We start from the raw sequence: 22,022 nt of genomic DNA on the forward strand, positions 1-22,022 counted from the left end.
AACAGAAGATCCGGAAAAAGATCACTTAACTTAAATGTGCCATTTAGACACATGTTAGTTTTATAGTCTTGGATATAAATAAAAAATTATCAAAAATTCCGTAATATGGGGAAGTCAAATGCCAGGACCGGGCTTTGGCCTATAGTACATGTACATGTATAGACTAGATGTGTATATTTAAAAGAAAATCAAATAAAAAAAGATAAATAATCAGGGATTTTTTCCAGGATTTTGGGAACATGACCCATACCTATGGAATGGGGAAATTCAGCAGTGTTTAGTTAAAATTTGGAAAAAATGCATGACTGAATGAAATTTTGCAGTGATTAAATGAATGCGCAACCAATTACTGTCCATGATGGCATCTTCAAACATTTGAGCACTATTACAGTGAAGAAACCGTTATTTGCAAATATTTTAGAATTTTTCTTAAATATTTTTATTTTGTAATTTTCAATAATAATTAATTATTGTGAATTTTTTCCTGTGTATTGGGAAAATAATATACTATTTTTAATTTGGAAAATGACCCAACAACGGCTGTAAAATAACACAAAAAAATCCCTGCAATTAAAAAAACATATACAATGTATAATTCTATACCTAACAATGAAATTTTCAGTGTCCTGGGAGGTGCCATTTACTATATAAGTAAATTACAATAGGTGGTGGTATTCCGACAAAAGAACACTCAACTTTTCGGATTAATAATAATCTCCTCATGTTCCGGTGACCGGATACCGAATAACCCATTCAAAACAGAAAAATGAACGATTTTTTTTAACCAGCTTCCCGTTCATAGGCTTTGCCTAATTTCATATGATACTGAGGATATTAATTGTTTAGTTCATTGTAAGAACGGGATTATATTTCACCAAGAGGTATATTTCACAGGTGGCGCATCCATAAATGTAATATGAATTTTTGGTGTTCACAAGATGAAATATATTTCGATCATACACTAAATTAAAGTAACAAATTTTCTTTTTATCATATGCAAATAAATGTTTTTAAAAGACATTTTAAGCTAATACTTAATGGAAAACAAGCGGGTCCGAAAACAAGCCAAATAATAATAAAACTTGACCTCATTTACGACATCACATCATTTAGTTGGTTTCCAGTACTGTGTACACTAGGTATTTCATTAAAACAAGGTAACAGGCTTAAATTCAAAACAGTGAAAAATTTCAATTGATAATTTCACTGTTTCAGACAGTAATTTTTTTTTTTTATTTCACTGATGTTATGTTATTTTAACGACACAAAATAAAATACGCATTTACGACATTCATATAATTTTGAAAAGTGCCGTATGGCTAGACAATACAGCATATACAGTGTGTCTTTGCTAGCTTTACATGACTCACATACGGCTAGTATGTTTGGCTACAGTAGCCGTACGGGCCCGTACGGCTAGCCACTTCCATTCATAAACCACCGAAAACATGTATTAAAATTACTGTATACGGTACCTCATACATGTACGATAAATTAATCATTTTGATTCTTTGAATTTAATTCTGATGAAGAATCAGATATGTTCGAAACTGGTAGATCTTAATTAAAATATTGTCCATATTTATCCGGTATTGATGTGTGGTTTCTTTACATTCTTCCGTTTTAACCAATAATTTTAAGATAAAACTTCCCGGCACTTCCAGACACTTTATGAGTTTATCTCCTCCGGACAAAAATATTAACTAAAACACTATGAATATCATATGAACAGATAAATATGAGCCAATCTGACTCAAGCTTAACGTGTATAGAGTTGACTTAGGGCAGACTTATTTGAAATTCAATGGTTGGTCATGCCCTGATTCAATGCTGTTAATTATTACTTTAAGCCAAACTACTAGATCTTCAAGAATAATATCATGGCAGAATTTGAATATCTTAAAATAACACATGGTAATTAATTTATATTAATTCAAACAAACTTACCATGTTATGACTAGTCTAGAGTTGTATCCTTTTACGGTTTCACACACTTTAATATACAATCCCAGCTTGAATAACACTCCTTGCACAGAATTTGTTGAATTTAGGTATATTTATGTTCAACCAAACAAAAACTGTAATGGACAATTCATTCACAAAACAGTATATTGTTCGGCAAGTAAACAAATACCCCATCTTTTTATTCAGTGCAATATTTGATGACAATATTTTACATGTGTTAGTCAAAATGATCCAATATCCGAATTAATGCACAGTTTCACGGAAATAAAAATCAATCAAATTTCGGGAAATTGTTTGTCACTGCCAACCAATTCTTATAAAATCAATGTATCCGTATGCCGTAAAACAAATTAAATTCCATGATTAATAGAATAACACACTTAAATCCCACATTTGAATTATCCACGTTTCATCGATTCACATTTTCATTATGGCGGCTTTTATGAAAATATGAAAAGATCAATGGATTACCGAGTATTACTTCGCCGAATCTAAGTAAATAATACTTTTACAAAATGATGCAAAAATGATTTTTTCATCAAATTCATGCAGTCCATATTCGAATTCAAGAAGATGAGACCACATTAGTGGTGTATAAATTGAAAATTGGGCAATAAATATCCGAACACTTTTTTTTAACGTATTAGTAAATATTAACTCAGACGCGTACATATTGGGGCTCCAAACGGGAAAACATGAATCGCCAAAATGTTGAAAGTGTACTTAATTTATACATTCCCGAAAAAATAGCATAAAATAAAAAGAAAATGTGTTTGTTTTTAGTGTAAGATGACATTTTATTTATCTTGTGAGCTTTAAAAACAGTATTCTCAAAATTCTCAAAATATTGTAAAATTTCATCTTACACAAAAACAAACAAATATCCTCTATATAAACATTTTTGTTCATACAGGTACTTTGAGATACAAGTGTATATAGCTTTATAGACTAAAACAAACAAAGTCCCATTTTTTCTATAGAATACTTACAACTTGAGGAAAGAGCACTCCTTAGACTCATAGGTTCAACTTTCCATGACAATGAGCACGGGAATCTAAGTAATACACTGACGGTTGAAGAAATTTTTGATAAACATTGTTTGCTTTGACTGTCATCCATATATTTCAAAAGCGTGAGGATGCCTGTAACCGAGGAACAGGAAATTGGTAAAATGATACTCCCTATAAGAGGTTTGCCAACTCCGTCAGACAGGTCTTCTATATCACTGAACCATTCAATTAAATCATCTAGCAATTGTAGTGTAGGTTCTCCGTACCATTCAACCCTTTGTGTTATTATTCTTCTAATTTCATCGCTACGAATTGCAGTATCACTATATATTATCTCGACAAACTCAAACAGTAAGTCGTTGGCTTTCCTTTGCTTTTCTTCAGTATCACATTCGGCTTGTATGATTATTCTTAACTCTGAAGGTGATCATAAAATTTCCGAAATAGAAAAGAAATTACACACAGATCATTATAACATCATTATATCATTATTTATTTATTTAGAAGCATGCGTATCGTACTTTCAGTGTGTGGATTTAAGGAAATATTAAAGAAATGAGCATTTTACAGCCAATATGTTATTTTTCACATTAGGTATTTGAAATAAATATTAAAACATCAAAATGGTGGATTACCTCGTGAATATTTATATTTTGTTTTCCGCAAGTGTTTGTTTTGCAAGTCGGTTAATTTCCGAAGTATTATTTCCTGGTTTCCTGTCAAACACATTATTGTAATGTAGTGAAATCGTGAAAGTATATTAAATGGAATAAAAGGATATATCAATATTATACGAGGGGTATTCAAATATGAATGCAACTGAGTCAATTTGTAGAAGTGCTTAACAAACAGTGCCAAAATAAATCTCTAAATCCTTTAAAATATATACCACCATGTGAAATACAGAGTCCAATTTCTTAAATGCGTTTTCATAGTCTTTTCGGGGTATACTGTTTAGAAAATGGAAAAAAGCCGGACAGAGATTTTTTCGCATACGAGTTTTTCTTCAATTAAGGTGTTTTTGAGACTCGAAAATAGGAACAAATCACTAGGGACTAGATATGGCGAATAAGGAGGGTGAGGAAATCTACAACCGTTTCCCTGTTTCAGATATTCTCGTACAATGGCCGCTTTTTTTGACGAAACATTGCCATGCAACAACCTAACCAGTTACTTGTCGACCAGTTACCTGTCGATTTGCACTACCTGGATCCGAGGCTTGAATATTATTTAATGTGAAATATAATGAATTGGTACTATTTGATACTGTTCAAGTTATGACTACAGCTGAAATACTAAAATATTCTGAAAAATTTAATATATGGCGGCCATCTTTGATTTTGGCTGCCATATTGGATTCACACAATCCGGATCCCAGGCTTAAATCAAAAGTATTGTCTCAACCAACAACTGTGCCAAGTTTCATGCTTTTCACAAGAGGTCACAATTCCTTCTATTTTATGCATAGATTTCTTGGAGTATTTGGACTCCATATTATTTGAAACTTTTGTAGGAGGAAAGAGCATCTGAGAATTCCAATGTTATTCTACCAAATAAAATCGAATGTAGGTAATGTGACTTTGGGAATGTTTGAATTTTTACCCTTTGGCAACAATAATACACTGTTCTCAAACATGTTATAAATGTGATATAACACAAAATTCACAGACGTGGCTTATAATGTCAATGTAATCTGACATTGATCTACCATTATATGCTAAAATACTTATCAAATGCAATTATTCAGAGAATGTTGACATCCGATGTCTTGTTATCGAATTGTTATTAATCTTTCTTTGGTACAGAGACTATCGGAAAGATCAAAACAAATGTCAAGCATATATGTGGGAGAGTAACTCATCTAGAACGTTGCGTTAATGGCTGACCTTTATTTTCTTTAAATATGTGGCACTTTTTGACATTTTTTTTAATTAATGATTTTGATAAATTGAGTTAAAGTTTTTTTTAAACCACACTTTAGAATAAATTAAAAGAAACGCAAAGGTCAGACAAACAAAATTTAAAGTCGTTACCGGATCTGATGTAATATGTGATCCCGTTCTGGAGCTACTTTGATATCTATCAGTTTCAGTTTCAGAATACTTCTCTAAAGCCTACTATATTGACGAATAAACTGATTAAGCAACAACAACAGAAAACTGTGTGTACGTGCTTTATGACAAATATGTGATTGATACCAATAAGCTTTGTTGCACTTATTTATCTTAGCTGTTGAACATAAAATGCAATATTCCACAATTGTCATATTGTATCAGTCCCACAAGTTATTTAAATCTTTAACAATTTAAGTTCCCTAAAAACCTTTTCCATACGGAAACTATTAGATAAAAAGGTATGAGCATTACTAGGATAAATGTTTTGTATACACACCAAAATTCATAAATAGCAACAATTTTTCACAGCAATCCTGCAAGTTTTTGATTACTTGCTTATGCCCTGATTATTTAGTGATCCTGACTTTGTTTGAAATAAAAAAACAAAATGCAAATTTAGATATAAACTTTAAATTTGATTAAAAAAATGTCATCCTTGTCGTACTGACAGTAAAGTCAAGCTACTTCTATTTTTAAGTTTAGCAATATGCTTGCTGATTAATACTTATCGTACCTCTTTTCAAGAAATTGTTTGTTTGTTTGTTTCATTTTACACCTTTTCCCAACAGTATTTCAGTCATATAGGCGGGTAGTTTCCCAACCATCGTTCCTGGAGAGTTACAACAGTACTTGACTACCTTCCTCCGCGCTAAACTACCAAAGCATCTCCCGCCAGAGAGGTAACTGGATTAGAAGTCATCGACTCTAACCCCTCGACCTTCGAGACGGTTTTCAAGAAATGTATGCACAGTTACACACTACTTTGCAAGAATTGTACTATTAATATTTGTATTAAGAGTAGGGATGTCTTAAAATGAAGGTTTTAGCACTTTAAAAAATGAATTTATGTAAGATTATTTTAAGTTATCGAAATAGAGAAATTAAATATATATTCAAAATCTATAAAGGAAGACCACTTGCAAAAAGTATCAGGTGCATACATAATGAAACTAGATAGTCTAGTAGAGTTTCTTGTTGATATGCCAAATTATCGGTATAGTGAAATTTAGAAAAGGAAATTTCACAGGAACGAATTTAAATAAGGTTACCTAGTGAGGATACCAAGTTCTTTGTACCGATATGTTCATATGCCATGCTTGAAGCTTTTGGTACATGAAAAAAATTATTCTGATAAAGGTGTTTAATCAAATTTACCGTAATACAATAGATACACTTTTAACCCATTCTGACAATATAAGCAGTTAATTGCTATGAAATGGTATTTGTCTTTGTAAGCAAGTATGTAGAATGTATTAATTTGTATAGTTCAAAATAACAATTAGACCATTCTGGAGTCATAACAATGAAAATTACGTGCATTACCTTGAATAGAAGAGACTTTTTCATTGACGCAGTGTACCATGTCTTCCATAGCTGACAAGAAACTTGTCTTGAAGTCATAAATCTCTTTAATGAATGTAAAGATGAAATCTGAATCAATTCTGCCTGTTGCCGTTCTTTTGATAATATTTTCGATTTCAACTATCCCATTTATTCCTGATGCAATTTGTCGTAAAGCCTGCTCTAGTAGCTGTCGATTGCTAGAATAATCTGATGCATTCATAGACAATTGTGTCGGATGTCCTTGGAAAGCATTCCGATAGGTCTTCAAAGATTTCAGATAAGCACTTTCTGAAAGGGACAGACCTTTCCAAAAAAGTCGTTTAAGCACAACAAATATTAGAGTCATATCCCAAGTGTTAATATCTGCGTTTACTGTCGTAGGGGTAGGAAACAAACGATTTTGTTGTTCCTTTAAAACATCGTTAAACTGAGCTCGTCCATTATGCAGAAGAGTATCGAGTGTGCTACCGCTCTTTGTTGCTTCTCTAAATACAACACCTCGTAATACAAACAAACCTCCCTCGCCTAGCAGCCATAGGTATCTCAAATACCTCTCTTCATCTAACGATGCCATTCTACAAGTTAAATTTAAGATGCTACAGTATGACATTATGTGCTTTTTGTATTTATCAGATATTTGTGTACAACCGAGATTTTAAGAAACGGCTTTTTTCATTTTTGAAAACAACGCAATACAGAGTAATTCTTTGAAACTATTAGCAAAGTGTAAAACTGATATAGAAATAAATATTAACTGAAAAATGTACCTTTTAATACATTTTATTATTATTTTGATAACTATGCACACTCAAAACGACACAACACTTAATATTTGTTTCCATTTCCCGAAACAACGCATTTCTACTTTTCACCTCATAGATCGAGGAAATTATTATAGACTTATACACATTTTAATCTACTATCGATAAAAATATAAACATTCCCTACACACTTTGTAAAATCCATTAACTTCAGTAAAGTATTGAAGAGATCTTTTGCCAAATCCTTATGTTCTATAGAAGAACTGTATTAGGACGATGTCATTCCATTAGAATTGTAAAAAGCCTAAATAAAACTTTGTATCTTATATTTTAGACCGTTATCCTTATAACATGTTGAATAAAGTACTTATTAGGATTGTATTCATCCTAATTAAACTCTTATGTAGTAGTAACAAATTCTTAATAGGAAACAACGCCCTAATTAGGATTAAATTTTTCCTTATAAGGATTATTCATATTTATAAATTTTTAACAGGAGAATTATAGTTACTTCTTCTCATTAGGCTTTTGAAATGTTCGATTACGGGTTGATAAGATCTAATAACTTAAAGGCTTTTGCAATTTCTAATAATGAATTCATTTTATAAAACATTGAGATTTGGCACCAGGACGGTCCCGTAGTTAGCTATGTGATTATATATAAACAGACAAAATGTTTAGATATAAGCGCTTTGATTTTATTTATAAATGAAATCGTTGAATACCTTTACAAGAAGCACAGTCCTGCATATACGGTAAATGGCAAAATTATGTCAACGATAACAACTTCCTCTTCTTAAATGCATTACTGTTGTTAATACAATGTATATTATAATCCTCGTTTTTTGTAACTTCAATATTTTGTCTTGTATCTTACACTGTATCTCACAGCAGAAACGAGGTCATTAAAAGCGGAAAGTCTTAGCTAATATTATAATAATTGATACATTTGTACACAGCACAACATATACGATATCGCAAATGAATTTAACTCAAGACATTCAAATATCATTTTTTTGTTGTTGAAAGATTCGCGATACCATTTTGATGTTATAATAATTTTACTTTTATTTAAGAGTTGCAAACCCTAATAAAAATCTTAACGTAGAATCTTTTGGTTTGCTTGCGATTTTCCCCTGATAGCTCATTTCGAGTAAGCAACATACTCGATTAGGTTAAGAAAGTTTTTGGGTTCAGATTCTTGTCCAGACAACTCAAATTTTAAATGTCGCTTTAGTGATGTTAACATGTTATCTGAAGAACTTCCTATTCCTATCCGTTATCCATAAAAACGTATAAAGGTCAAGAATGTTGTGTACAAAGTAACGAAATATTTCATCTTTAAATAGAAAAATACAAGAATTGTGTTTGTATTTGCATTGTTCAAATATCAATTTCATACTAATTTCATTAACTTGCTAACTTACTTTATTCCATGTGCATATTATTTGCTTCGTAAATGAACATGTTAAACTTTGTTTGTCTTTATGTACTCGTCATATTTTGCAAATTATAGTAGTTGTTAGTAGTTGTCCTTTTGGTATCAGTATTATTTCATACCATGCATTTTGTTACTGATTTGGTATAAATGTTAGATAAAGCAGTTATATTTATCGGCAACAGAGGAAAATAAAATTTCATATAATGTTCAAGACACATTTTCATAGAAACCTTAATTATTAACGCTGCACCTACACTTTAATTATAGATATTATTGATTATTGGCTTGCAGCCACGGCTGCAAGCCATCTGTTTTGGAAAAGTTGTTCCGGTTAGGTGGTTTCCTGCTTACATTTGTTAGTGCATGATTGAACGGGAAACCAGCTACAATCGTACCAATCGCAACTTTTCGGCCCTTTCCGTCACTCTTCGGATTAATGATAACAGCCGATGTAGTTCCGATTGCAATCGTGACAATTCGGGCGATTCCGTCATACTGCGGAATCAGACGAAGTAATACTACGGAAATCTAAGCTATTTTAGTTACTTCGGTAATCCCAGTTTGTTTATATAAATAGAATTTCTATTTTTACTTGATTTATCGGTTTTAACCGTAATAAATTGTAAACGAAATTGTTCCGTTTCAATTCTTTTTCAAGACGCAAAAGTTAGTTTCTTTTATAATTGTTTTTTTTGTCTGTATTAGTTTTATACAACAGAGAACGGTTACTGTAGTAGTATTCCGTCTCCAAAGGGTGGTCCTGCTTACCAAATCACACAGAATATTAGTGCATGATCGAGTTATATTTAGATCTACTGAACGCAATTCAACGTCTTGGTGAGGTAATCTAAAAATAGCCCATGCATATCATTAACCTTACCACGTGCTGATCTACAGATAGCGCATCGTATCTGTGATCGTGTAACATAGTTGATACATGCTTATTAATTGGTACCACGTAACGAAGTATTTTAGTGCATTTACTTGTCTATAAAGCTGCTATATAAATGAAATTAGCAACGATTGATTATTTTCTTTATTAGTTTTATACAGTAGAGAAGAGATTTCAAATCGTTTTGACAAAAAATATTCGTTTTTACAAAAAACAAACAACTTAATAAACCCTTTATGATATATATACCGTAATTCAAAAAAATTGTGGTAAGAAGTTGAAAAAAAACAAACACAATTTTAAATGGTTGGGATGAAGGCACAACTGACTTTTAAAAGGAAACTTTATTTTTTTATTCATTTGTAATGTATAAGTTTCATTTTACTGTACCTGAGCAAGGTATTTTCGTGGGAGATGTGACACATAAAACATATATATCATCTGTTCTGTCTCTGATGCCTTACTTGAATGTTTTTATAGACCATCCTAAATAATCTCGTTTAAGCATGCGAATATGTCAGTATCACAGACAGAACCTGAAAGCATTGACAAATACACATTAAATATCATCACCCATTTTGTGTCTGTATTTATACTTACTTAATGGCTATCAGAGTATTATTTTGGAAGATATGCATCTAATCCTTGCACGTCTGCTGAAAGCAACTCTTTATTGACTCATCTTTTGTATCTTCTATCTCTGAACTTATGAATAATGGGCTAAATATTATGTGTTTAAATATTTAAAGACCTAGGCAAAGGCATGATATACTTGAACTCGAAACACTACCATATGATATCCTTATTTTTAAACCTGGTTGCGTCATAGAGCGCACGCATAGTTATGAACTTGATTTACCAAATTTTAAATGCCCGGTATGTTGCGCCAGTACAGACAGGCTCGGTGGTGGAGTAGCGATTTATGTCAGACAAGGCGTAAGATTTCATGCAAGATCTGATTCATATGAATATGGTATCGAATGTGTTATGTTGAATATTCGTAAACTTCTTCTACGTGGTATTTATAGTCCCCCAGACTCTTACAATCAGCATTGTCTCCGTCTTGAACAGTGTATAGATCAAGCATTATCTGAGAAACCTGACAATCCTCGTTGCCGGCGATTTTAACATAAACATATTAAATTTTAATTTCAAAGAAACTTTCTAATCTTATAACCTCTAAAAATGCAGAACAACTATTACTACACCAACCCACTGTACAGAAAGCTCTTGTTCACAACTCGATGTCATTTTCGTAAAGAACACAATTCACATCTGGAGACTCATTAATACTATAAGTTATTCGCTTTCACTGTCAAATTTTATTACTAATGAGTTTTTCGAAACCAAAGGGTACAACAAACAAACACAAAATGGCTTAACGATAGGGGTGATTACTCTGGCTACAGAAATATAATTAACTCAGCAAACTGGCAATCCATAACAAACACTGACAATAAAATACCAGGTAGATGAAATAGCTAACCGAATAACAAATATCATTTTTAATGCCGCAAACAAACGTATTCCTTACAAACTAGTAACAATAAGACCACATTCCATTGATGAAGAACAAAATTTATTAACTAGTAAGAAAACGCTAAAGGGAAAACTGATGAATACGCAGTGATCTTTGAAACGATTTAGAACAATCAGAAATTCGGCTACCACACAAATCCTTTTGCACATGATCAAATATTGACGTTCTTTACTCACAACTCCTAGATCTAAACTTGCGATCAAACTCCTCTCTTCCACAAATTTCAATAACAGCAGATATGATAATGTCAAAGTTGCTATATCGTTAATTGACCCATCGAAAGCCAGATCTTAGTGAAAGAATGATCGACTATTCTATCAAAACCACTGTATGACTTTTTCAACATGTTACGTTTACAATCTACCTCTCCTACTTATCGGCAAATGGCCAATTTCACTGCTTTATTTATAACGAATGATCCATCTAAGCCTTCGAACTATCGACTAATTTCTCTATAAAGCTGCATATGTAAACTAATGATTCTGTTACACAACATTTGGCAATTGGATACACCATAATTTATTTTTGAATAATACGACAACGACGGTAATATTTACAGAATACATATATAAGATAAGCGGTACATTTTTAGGTATCCAACAAGTTACTGAGTCAATCCTTTTTTTACGGAGAGAAAAGATTAGGGACAGTATAGAGGAAGTATTTGATCAAGCAAAATATATTAAATCCATATCCCAGAATGCGTTTTTGAATTATTTAAATACTGTAAAAGAAACAAAGCTTAAAGATTGTCAGTATAAGACAATAAATTGATGCTTATGAAAAATGCGTTTTTTAATATCGAATATATATTAAAAATAATGATTTATGCTGATATTGTAAAATTGATAGAGAAAGAATTGAACATTCATTCTATAAATGCCCGTACACCAATACTTTTCTTTTAGAATTGAAAGAGTAAGTATTTAGTCGAATTTGATATTTCAGACATGAAAGGCATACTGTTCTCCTATTATGGAAAAACATTCTACTTCGAATTATTAGCAATGTGGTATGTTTATATAAAAAAAATAGAGAAAATTGTCAAAATTTATAAATAATAATTATGTTTTTAATATTACACGCACGCCTTCTTCGTTTGGATTGTTGCTTCCTGAACTTTGATCTTCATAACAAGTGAATTATCTAGTCTGTTGTGAAATAGAGACAGTGCAACACTTTTTCTTTTACGCCTTAGATTTTACGATATTATAAGAAGCATGCATTTACGCCCCCTACCAGGTCCCCCTGACACTTTACAATCTCTTGTACAGGGATGACCGCATGAGCTTTAACCTGAACGAAAAATTCATTCCTAAAGTTCATCAGTTTAAACAAGCTCAAAAACGTTTTACCAACTAATAACCACTTTTTCTGTTATTTCCCTTAAATATTGTGTGCCAACTTATATTTTCTATTATTTATCTTAAGTCTTAACTTAATATAGGAATTTTTAATTTTTTGTCTTCTTTTTCTTCGAACATCTATAGATAGATGGATGGATGGACGGACGGACGGACGGACGGACGGACGGACGGACGGACAGACAGACAGACAGACAGACAGACAGACAGACAGATAGATCTCCATTTGAATAATTAAATTATTTAATCCTTGTTAAAACAATATTTTATTGTGCAATAGAAACTGTTTGGAGTAATCTCCTTATATTATAGATAATCGACAAAACTATTCTACTTCATTGAGCTCTAGGCAACAATGTTTCAACAAATTAATTTATTATAATTATTTATCTGATTTGCTTTTTACTGTATTATTCTAATCAAATATGGGCACAAGTACCTTAGGTATGGAAAGGAATTTACATAATTCATGCGTGATTTGTTTCCATACATTACAAATTATGCTTTTTTGAATTTATAATATTGATAAATCTTTCACATTTATGATATAAAGTTATAAAAAATTGATTTACTGGATCTTCAAACCAATCTCATGGTGTGTTTTTTTCCCTTTTTTATTTGTTATTTATAAAAGGAGCCTCACCGAGGTATAAAAACGGAACACATAAATGTTTAATTCCAACATACATCTAGTGAATAACTTGAATTGAAAGATCTGTGAAATATATTAAAGGAAGATATTCATAATCATATCAACTTCGATTTGTTTGAGTGATTCCTTCCCCGATATAAATGCAAAGCGTTTCTACGCCTTCCATTGGATGTCATTTTGCAATATAAAAATATTATTCTGGAAAGAAACAGAGCTAGGAAATGATATAAAAACTTGTACACAAGTTATAATGGTTCAGACTTACACAATCAACATAATTCTCTTAAAATAAGGACTATAAGAAACAAAGTAGAGTGGTCCCTTTAGGAAAATATATAATTTTACCATTTTTGCGAATATGAAAATAAATATATAATACAACTCACCAAACACTTCACATCACATCACAGATATTTTAATATTTCTTTTTCAGAATACCTGTTTTGTTTTTAAGATAATGTTTAGTTTTATGACCTAAATTTCTTATCTCATTTATTTGTATAAATCCCTGACTGAAGTGATCAGATTATTTATCTATTCAGTGTCATACCGTTTAACATATGATCGGATAAAACAGCTCGACGAAGGAATGTTTTCAAATACATGACATTTATGTTTTACATTTGCAAATCACTTAAAACCTACAAAACGTAAATACATTTCTCCCGGTTTTTAAAAATGACTTCAGCTTTCTAGTAGAATATAAACATGTATAAAGATAAAGTACGAAGATGAGCTTTAACATGAATGAAATTCTTTATGAACAAGAATTTGTAACAGAGTTACCAATGTCCCCCGCCTCGGGAAGTTTTATATGAAGCATAGAATTGTGCTATTTCAAAAGATTGAGGTATGGATCTCAGGACATTCAGTCCAAAATTATGATCAATGCTAGATCTGCAAATGCAACAAATTGTTAAAAAAGTGAAACACGGAATTTAAAAATATATCATGTTTAGCTTTAACCTCTAAGTGTGACCTTGACCTTGGAGGTAGGGGAGCAGGTGTTGTGCATGACATAACGTCTTATTATTGAGACTATTTGTGCCAAGTATGTCCAAAATCTCTTGAACTATGAAGAAGTTATAGATTGGACACAAAATATACCCTATAACAGACTATGTAAAACTTTGACCTCTAAGTGTGACCTTGACCTTGGAGGTAGGGACACAGATGTTACGCATGACATATCATCTAGTAATTGTGACTATTTGTGCCAAGTATTTTTAAAATCCCTTTATCTATGAAGAAGTATTGGACGGGACACAAAATATACCAAATAACATACTCTGTTAACTTTTAACCTCTAAGTGTGACCGTGACCTTGGAGGTAGAGGTGCAGGTGTTGTACTTGACATATCGTCTTATTATTGTGACTATTTGTGCCAAGTTATTTCAAAATCCCTTGAACTATGAAGAAGCTCTAGATCTAACACAAAATATACCCTATAACAGACTATGTTAATTTTTGACCTGTAAGTGTGACCTTGACCTTGGAGGTAGGGATGCAGGTGTTGCGCATGACACATCCTCTTATTATAGTGACTTTTTGTGCGAAGTATTTTCAATGTCCTTTGATCTTTGAAAAAGTTATGGACCAGACACAAAATATACCCTGTAATAGACTATGTATATATTTGACCTCTAAGTGTGGCCTTGACCTTGGAAGTAGGTGACCGGTTCTAGCGCATGACACATTGTCTGATTATTGTGAACAATTATGGCAAGTATTTACAAAATCCCTTCATAGATAAGAAAGTTATTGACCGGACACGAAATATACCATCAAATAGACAATGTTGACCTTGAATGAGCAAGTGCGACCTTGACCCTGGAGGTAGGGGTCTGGTTGTTGCGCATGACACATCGTCTTATTAGAATAAACATTTGTGCCAAGTTATTTCAAATTCTTTTCATAAATGACAAAGTTATGGACCGGACACGAAAGTGTGACGGACGGACGGAGCCTATTTCTATATCCCCCTTTTTTCTTCGAAAAGGCGGGGGCAATAAACATAACTTACCTGTTACGTCGTCTTCCTTTCCATGTCGATACTTATATACTATAACGTCATTTGTGGAAAAAAAGAACAAGCGTGCCGCTTACGCTTACAAATTCTTAATCGAAACATCTCGGCTATTATAATATTTCATAATAACCCGGACTTATTACATATTAAAAGTGTATCACGTGGTTTAAAATGCAAAGATAAACAGAGGGTGTTATATTTTATAATGTATATAACGAATGTATATATTTGAAATATAAAGGGAAATAAAGTCTTTTTCTGTAAAATTATGACTGCAAAAATATCTGACAATTATAATCAAAATACCCACCGATGTACATTTATAATTAAATCCGAACTATTTCAGCAGGTAGACATTATATATGTTATGTTTCTACAATTATGATCATAAATATGTAAATAGATAAATACTCTTTAAAGTGTGTAAAGCTATATATATGATGCAAAAATTATTGCTTGAATTAAAAAAAAGTTTACTCCCAAAATGCTTGTATGAAATAAATATGGTAATATATTGTCTTCAAAGTGAATGGCGTATGCACAAAATCACTGCTAAACGGATAAAACCCTACTTAAAATAAAGTTAGTTTGCATGTCTTCATCTGCTTATAACACAAATTTAAGTCATTGCAATCATAGATCAAATGGATACATTTTACAATATATCATCAGTTATGCAACCCATAAATTAAAATTATATGTACATAAGATATTTATGTATTGTTATATGTCAGTGATATGTAATTTTGACCAAAAAAAAAAAATACCGAAATCACATGTGAAAACATTTGTTACTATTATTCCTAAGTAAAGAACACCACAAGAAGCGGCAACAATTGGTAATTCTTTATTTTCAAACGCTAAAAAATGTAATGTTTAACGTTAAAGGAATTTTATCCAGTCCATTTTTATTTTTGGGATATATTTTAATTACACCAAATGAGAGTTTCGTCCTTAGTGTATTATCCTAGTATAAACCAAATTAAACGATAATTTGTTTTAGAAAATTGATTCATACTTTTTTAACAGCTTGAAATATGTAAAACCTTATCCAATAATAATCAAATTTTGCCATTAATCGAGGTCATACTTGTAAAAAGGTGGGTTTGTTCTAGGTAGTGTTTTGTCGAAGTATAAATCACATCCGTAAGTAATATAATCATATTAAGCACTTTCATGACAATTCAATGGTTTTACTTTCTGATTATTCCCGACGGACATTCTTATATCGGCGAACACATTGGCAAACGCCACTAATCGGGCAGTGCAAAATTGATCTAAAAAAGTGATGTGTATGGTTTCTTTGTTACGTTGTTCGTGTTTTAATATATAACTTTAACATAATGTTATTAAGAATTTTCTTACCCAGATCAAAATTGTCTAGGTAAATTATTTGACAACACTATGTCGTTTACATAAAAGTTATTTTAGACAAATAAGCAACTTGATGTACCAATATTCAATTCATGTGCATGCCATATCTTCAAAAATCATTGTTAACATATTTCAAAACTGTTACATTAGAAAAATAGTTTTATATTAAATCAATTTAATAAACTGTTATTGTTTTTTTTGTCTTATGTAAATGCGAAAGAAAATAAAAAGGAATGCTTTAATGTATCTATTTTATTTTATTTTTTATTTGATTCTATGAAGTTAAACAATATTTTCTTGTCAAATCTGTTTGTCTAAAAATATCCTAAAAGCTATTTTCTTGTGTGTACAGGTATGAAAAATTAGATTAATAGGGTTTTAATGAATTTGATTTCAAAATAATTATATAAAAAGTAAATTTAGAAAAACGTTTATGTAAGACTTAGCAAAATGATATGAAATATATTTTATAACATATGTTAATAAATTCAAAGAACACCAAAAATTCAAAGAACACCAAAAGACGGGGAAATCCGTTTAATTATCTTTTTAATGTATCTAACGTTAATAATATAAAGAAATTATCACATTATGTTGGAAGCGAGCGACAATGATAATGACTTTTTTCATCTTAAAAAGTGCTAAATCTGTCGGATATCTCCGATATTGACATATATAATAAACCTTTGCATATTAACCTTTACATAACAGTGGTATGAATGTATTGAAGACGGAGGATTTAGAGCAAGATAGTTGGAGGATGGTATTTAGAGGGACATCTGGCAATGGTCATAGCGTGTATCATGCTTGGATTGACGGTACTTTTATCCCTAATAGCAATGATTATCTCAACAATCCACGTTTTATTTATTATTTGCATCGCTTACTTTTCTTCGCAAATTTTATTTTCACAAAGCTGGTTTCAAATGTGGTGTGTCAGCTGTTATTAGTTGCTATGTACTTCACTTCAGTTTTATTATATTTTTACAGTCAATCGGAGTCATGAATTGCAATACATTGTATTGTGTTAAATATCTTATACACATTAAGGCGGTAAATTGACCATTTACTGTCATGATCGGACTAAATCAAAATTGTTCTCATTACTCTTGAGGGATCTCCCTTATTCAAGACAGTAAGCAAGGCAAACAAGTAGACAGGACACTTAGAAAGTCAAATGAAATAGCTTAACATAGAACATCTAAAATATTTAAAAAAAGAAAAGAAATACCCCGCCCCCCATTCAACAATACGAATATTTAAAACGTTATCAGTCTTCTCGGTCTACCAAAATATTATCATATCTGACTAAACAAATCTTCCTCCTAAACAATGTCATATCAACCGGAAACTCTCTTTCAAGATATCTTCCTGGTGTAGATAAATATCTACGTTTCTTCCGTGTCATACCCATGTTAAAACTATCATAAGCTGCTTTAAAGATGTTGTATACTTAAATAAAGTACTGAAATTGATAAAACTATAATGAAATATAACCACAATTTAAAAATGTAAATTGTTTTTAATGCTATGAATTTAATAGTGATTGATTAACTTTTTGAGCATTTTTTAAACACATTTAGTTTTGCAAATATGCATTGATGGATTCAGTTTTGTTCTTTTATCAACATTGTAAATTGAATAGTCAAAATGTATAACGAATAAAAAAAGCATTAGACACACCGCTGTAATTGTAAGCCTTTCCAATAGTGTTATTTATTAAAGTGTATAAAGCTATATACTGTATCTGCTGCAAAAATCTTTGTTTGAATTTTGAGAAAGAAGAATACTTGCAAAATGCTTGTATGAAATAAATATGGTAGTTAATTGCCTTAAAAACGAATTGCGCATGCACAAATCATTGCTAAACGGATAAAAACAGCAAAATATTATTTCGTTCCGGAACGTTTTATTTTGTTTATGTACATTATCCATGTGTATTAAATATTAGAGACATTCTATGTTACAACCTTTTTGGGAATCAACCATATAATCATGAAACCAACATAATTTTACTGTTTATAAATTTTATAAAAATATTTCATACGATATAGATTTATACCCTTTAAAGTTGTTTCATTTTTGTATGTATGTTTACTTAATTTATCTCCTTCTTTACCAACATTTCATTTATAGCATGTTAAAAATGGACAGTATATAGAGTGTTATTTTATGTTTCGACATTTTCAGGAAAGAATTCAAATACAGACAAACCAGTTTCCATGAAACGTTCTCATGGTTAACACTTTCGGGATAACATCTTAGACAACTGGTCAAACCTTGGTATCAAGCTGGTTAAATTTGCGTTCTATGATACTGACAGAGAGGTAGCGTACGTGATCTTCAACGGGATGGACAGCAACATACACAACTGGTTTGATAGGAAACGTGTTATTGATTCAAGCTGGACAGACCTGACGTAAAAAAGTGTCTTCAACTATTTCTCTATTGCAGGTCATTACATCGACAAGATACATGATCGTCGTTTCTACATCAACAGAAATTAGGCGGATGTCCAAATGACCGTGGTCACCTAATAGTTATTAATTCTGCTGTTGCCGCTCCCATATGTTTGTTTGACAGCCAGCCATCCAACGTTTATGTATTCAAAGTATAATTCGGTCGACTTCTTCCTGAGAAGAATGTTTGGTATCGCATACTTCATGGTGGTTTTCATACAGACAAGGGTTTAATTGACTAAATGTAAACACCATAGTGTCAAAATACAGTAATTTGTTCAACACTTATAAGAACACAAACCATTTGCAATTGTTATTTCAATGACATTTTTTCTGTTATTTAAACTGTTTAATGTATTGCTGTGTTACGTTTATGCAATGTTTCTTTTTTCTGATGGCATTTTATAGCATACAAAAGTTAGAATTGTAGGACAGTTATGTTACTACACCAATTGTTCACAAAGTCTTCTATGTAATGATCTCGAATAAATGCTTAGCAACATCTTTACAATACATGATATTTCCTAGCGTAATTCAGGTTTACAACTTCTAAGCATCATAAATTGACAAAAAATGTCCACATATATCGATTAACAAGGAACGAAAACGAGAGACTAGTCAATCAAGTATAAGTTATAGAGCAATACGTGACGGTGATTTTTCATAAACTAACGGCGATACTGCAAAACTACATTACTTAATGTTATTTGAGTATTTTACAGAAAAATCTGGATAACAAATACATTTGTTTTAATTTCTCGCTAATTGAACTTTTTAAAAATTTAAACATAACCACAATTTAAAGATGTAAATTGTTTTTAATGCTTAATGAAGCACAGTTGGTTTAATAAGAGTCGTGTTATTGAATCAAGCTGGTCAGACCTGACGTCTACAGGTATCTTCAACCAATTCTTTATTCAATGCCATTCGTACGGAAATTATATTTTAATTTCCTGAACAGAAGACAAACAAGGAAGTGGCTCCTATTGTGATATAATTTTAATAGATTACCAAACAAAGGACATTATTTCTTTCTCATTTTGTTTTTTGTATTTTTGTTAATACAGACACATCAATCTTTATTACTTACTTACTTATTTTTACGTATATTATGACATAACTATTATGGCGACATGTTTCCAAGTGTTTGCACGTGCTGAAGATGTTTCAAAAATTGCCAGTTTATTAAATCCAGATTTTATCCATATCATGAACGCAAAGTTAAGGTTTCAAATTATTAAAAAATGAAAAGTACAAAGCGTATTTATTAAGGGATAACGACATTTGCATATTTAACCAATTCTACTGTTACATCAGTTAAAAAAACAGGAAGATAGAATTAAGTATTTGATTACATTATGATTGTGGCACTCCAAACCTGCGTCCGAGATAAAGCAATACTTTGACTTCTGGGGTATGTTATTCTCTGACAGAGATCCTGCACTGTCGTGGTAGTTATAATAGTAAAATTCGGACTTCATTAAAGATTCCACAAACGTTTTTAAAAACATTTAAATAAACTAAAGGGCATCCGAATCAAAGGTACCTTTTTTTGCTTAAAAGGACTCGTTTTAGGTCTTATACATTTAGTCTTAATTATAAAATCTGGAATAGTTTCACACATTAATCGGTACAGTTAGGATTAAAGATTATACTTGAGTGAAAAGCGCTGCAACGCTTTATAAATTTATTTAAACTCTTGAAATGTAATTTTGTCCCCTTATTGTAAAAGAAAACCTTAATAGAGTCCCTTAAGGTGAGAATACTGATTTGGAGCACGGGAGAGAAGATACGTATTATTTAAAAATGGGTATAACGATTTACATACGTTCGTTGAAAAACAAATTCCTTCAAATTCACGTCTAATTAATTTTAGTTTAATGTTGATTTTTGGGGATTGGCTTTTTGTAAGCATGTAATACACATGAATGTTTGATAAAGATATATATTACGTACATGTAGATTAAACTTCTCTTGGTATGTTATACAGGTTATAATACTCTTTGACTTTGTATGATAAGAAGGACTATTTGTAAAATGAGATTGATTCAGTGTACAGACTGATATACCGAGATCAGCTGAAGTGGTTGTTACGCTGGATTGTTTGAACAACTCATTGATAAAAAGAGATTTTTTTGTTGGGTTTAACGCCACACCAACATAGAATAGGTCACATAGATTTCCAGCTTTACTGGTGAAGTAAGAAAGACCTCAAAAAGAGAAAAAAATAATATTAATCTTATTAAATAGTGAAGTAACCGAATAAAAAAAAAAAAAAAAATGGATTTTTTTTGCCATCTCGTTGTTATCATTGTACAGTTTATTAACAAATATTATTATTTTCTTATTCTTATTAATGTAATATTGAAAAATAATGATGCAATAATGCATTTTCCAACTTTTATAAAAATGATTGTTTTTCTTACAATCAAATCTCTACCAAAAAAAGAGTAGGCATTCGAGTTCTGTCCCTTTATGTGCTTTGTGTCTTCTTTATGTACTAGTAATGTGACTGTGTATGAAACATATATATGAAAAATATCTAACTTGATATTAATCGAAACTAGGCACGGCATTTAAATAAAACCTTATCCACTTAGAATAGTTACACCCTCCAAAACACACACAGCATAATGATTCATGTCATTAAAGCATAGAAAAGGCAAGATACTTTTTGTTATTTACTAATTCTTTTGTAAACAAATTAATTTGATATTCTTTTTTAATCTAGCCTCATGTTTGATTTGGCAATGTTTCTTGCTTAATTAAGTAAACACGGAAGTTTGACCATAAAAAAGATATCATTTGCTTTGCTTATCTTTTCCTACAGGATTTAGGTCTATTTGCAATAGGTTTTCGCGACAATCATATTGACTTGTTATCCTGATTAAATTTTAAATCTATGTGTCAATTTATCATTTCCCATTAAATGCTTTTAATAGCGCTTGATCATTTTAATAACATATATATGTTGGCTTTTTCCAATGCTAACAAGAGTGTATTTGTTTGTATATTATCATTTTTTAACTAATTTGTATGGTGAAAACACAATGTCTTGTGTATTTTTATATATTTG

General features: G+C 31.1%; 1 protein-coding gene and 1 long non-coding RNA gene across 2 annotated transcripts; one reads left to right on the top strand and one right to left on the bottom strand.

The window, feature by feature from the left end:
* Nucleotides 1-2,855: 2,855 nt before the first annotated feature.
* Nucleotides 2,856-7,007, bottom strand: LOC132743253 (uncharacterized). The gene is made up of 3 exons (XM_060731787.1): nt 6,413-7,007; nt 3,611-3,691; nt 2,856-3,392 (listed from the first exon to the last, which is right to left on the bottom strand). The coding sequence occupies exons 1-3, from the start codon at nt 7,005-7,007 to the stop codon at nt 2,914-2,916; spliced, it is 1,155 nt and encodes a 384-aa protein (XP_060587770.1). The 3' UTR covers nt 2,856-2,913.
* Nucleotides 7,008-16,782: 9,775 nt separating this feature from the next.
* Nucleotides 16,783-19,450, top strand: LOC132743256 (uncharacterized). Its single transcript, XR_009627548.1, has 2 exons — nt 16,783-17,305; nt 18,678-19,450. It is a non-coding gene; the product is annotated as an uncharacterized LOC132743256 (long non-coding RNA).
* The last annotated feature ends 2,572 nt before the right edge of the window (nt 19,451-22,022 follow it).

Source organism: Ruditapes philippinarum, unplaced genomic scaffold (genome assembly GCF_026571515.1).
Source record: "Ruditapes philippinarum isolate M1 unplaced genomic scaffold, ASM2657151v2 ctg1614_1_1_1_1, whole genome shotgun sequence".
NCBI lineage: Eukaryota > Metazoa > Mollusca > Bivalvia > Venerida > Veneridae > Ruditapes > Ruditapes philippinarum.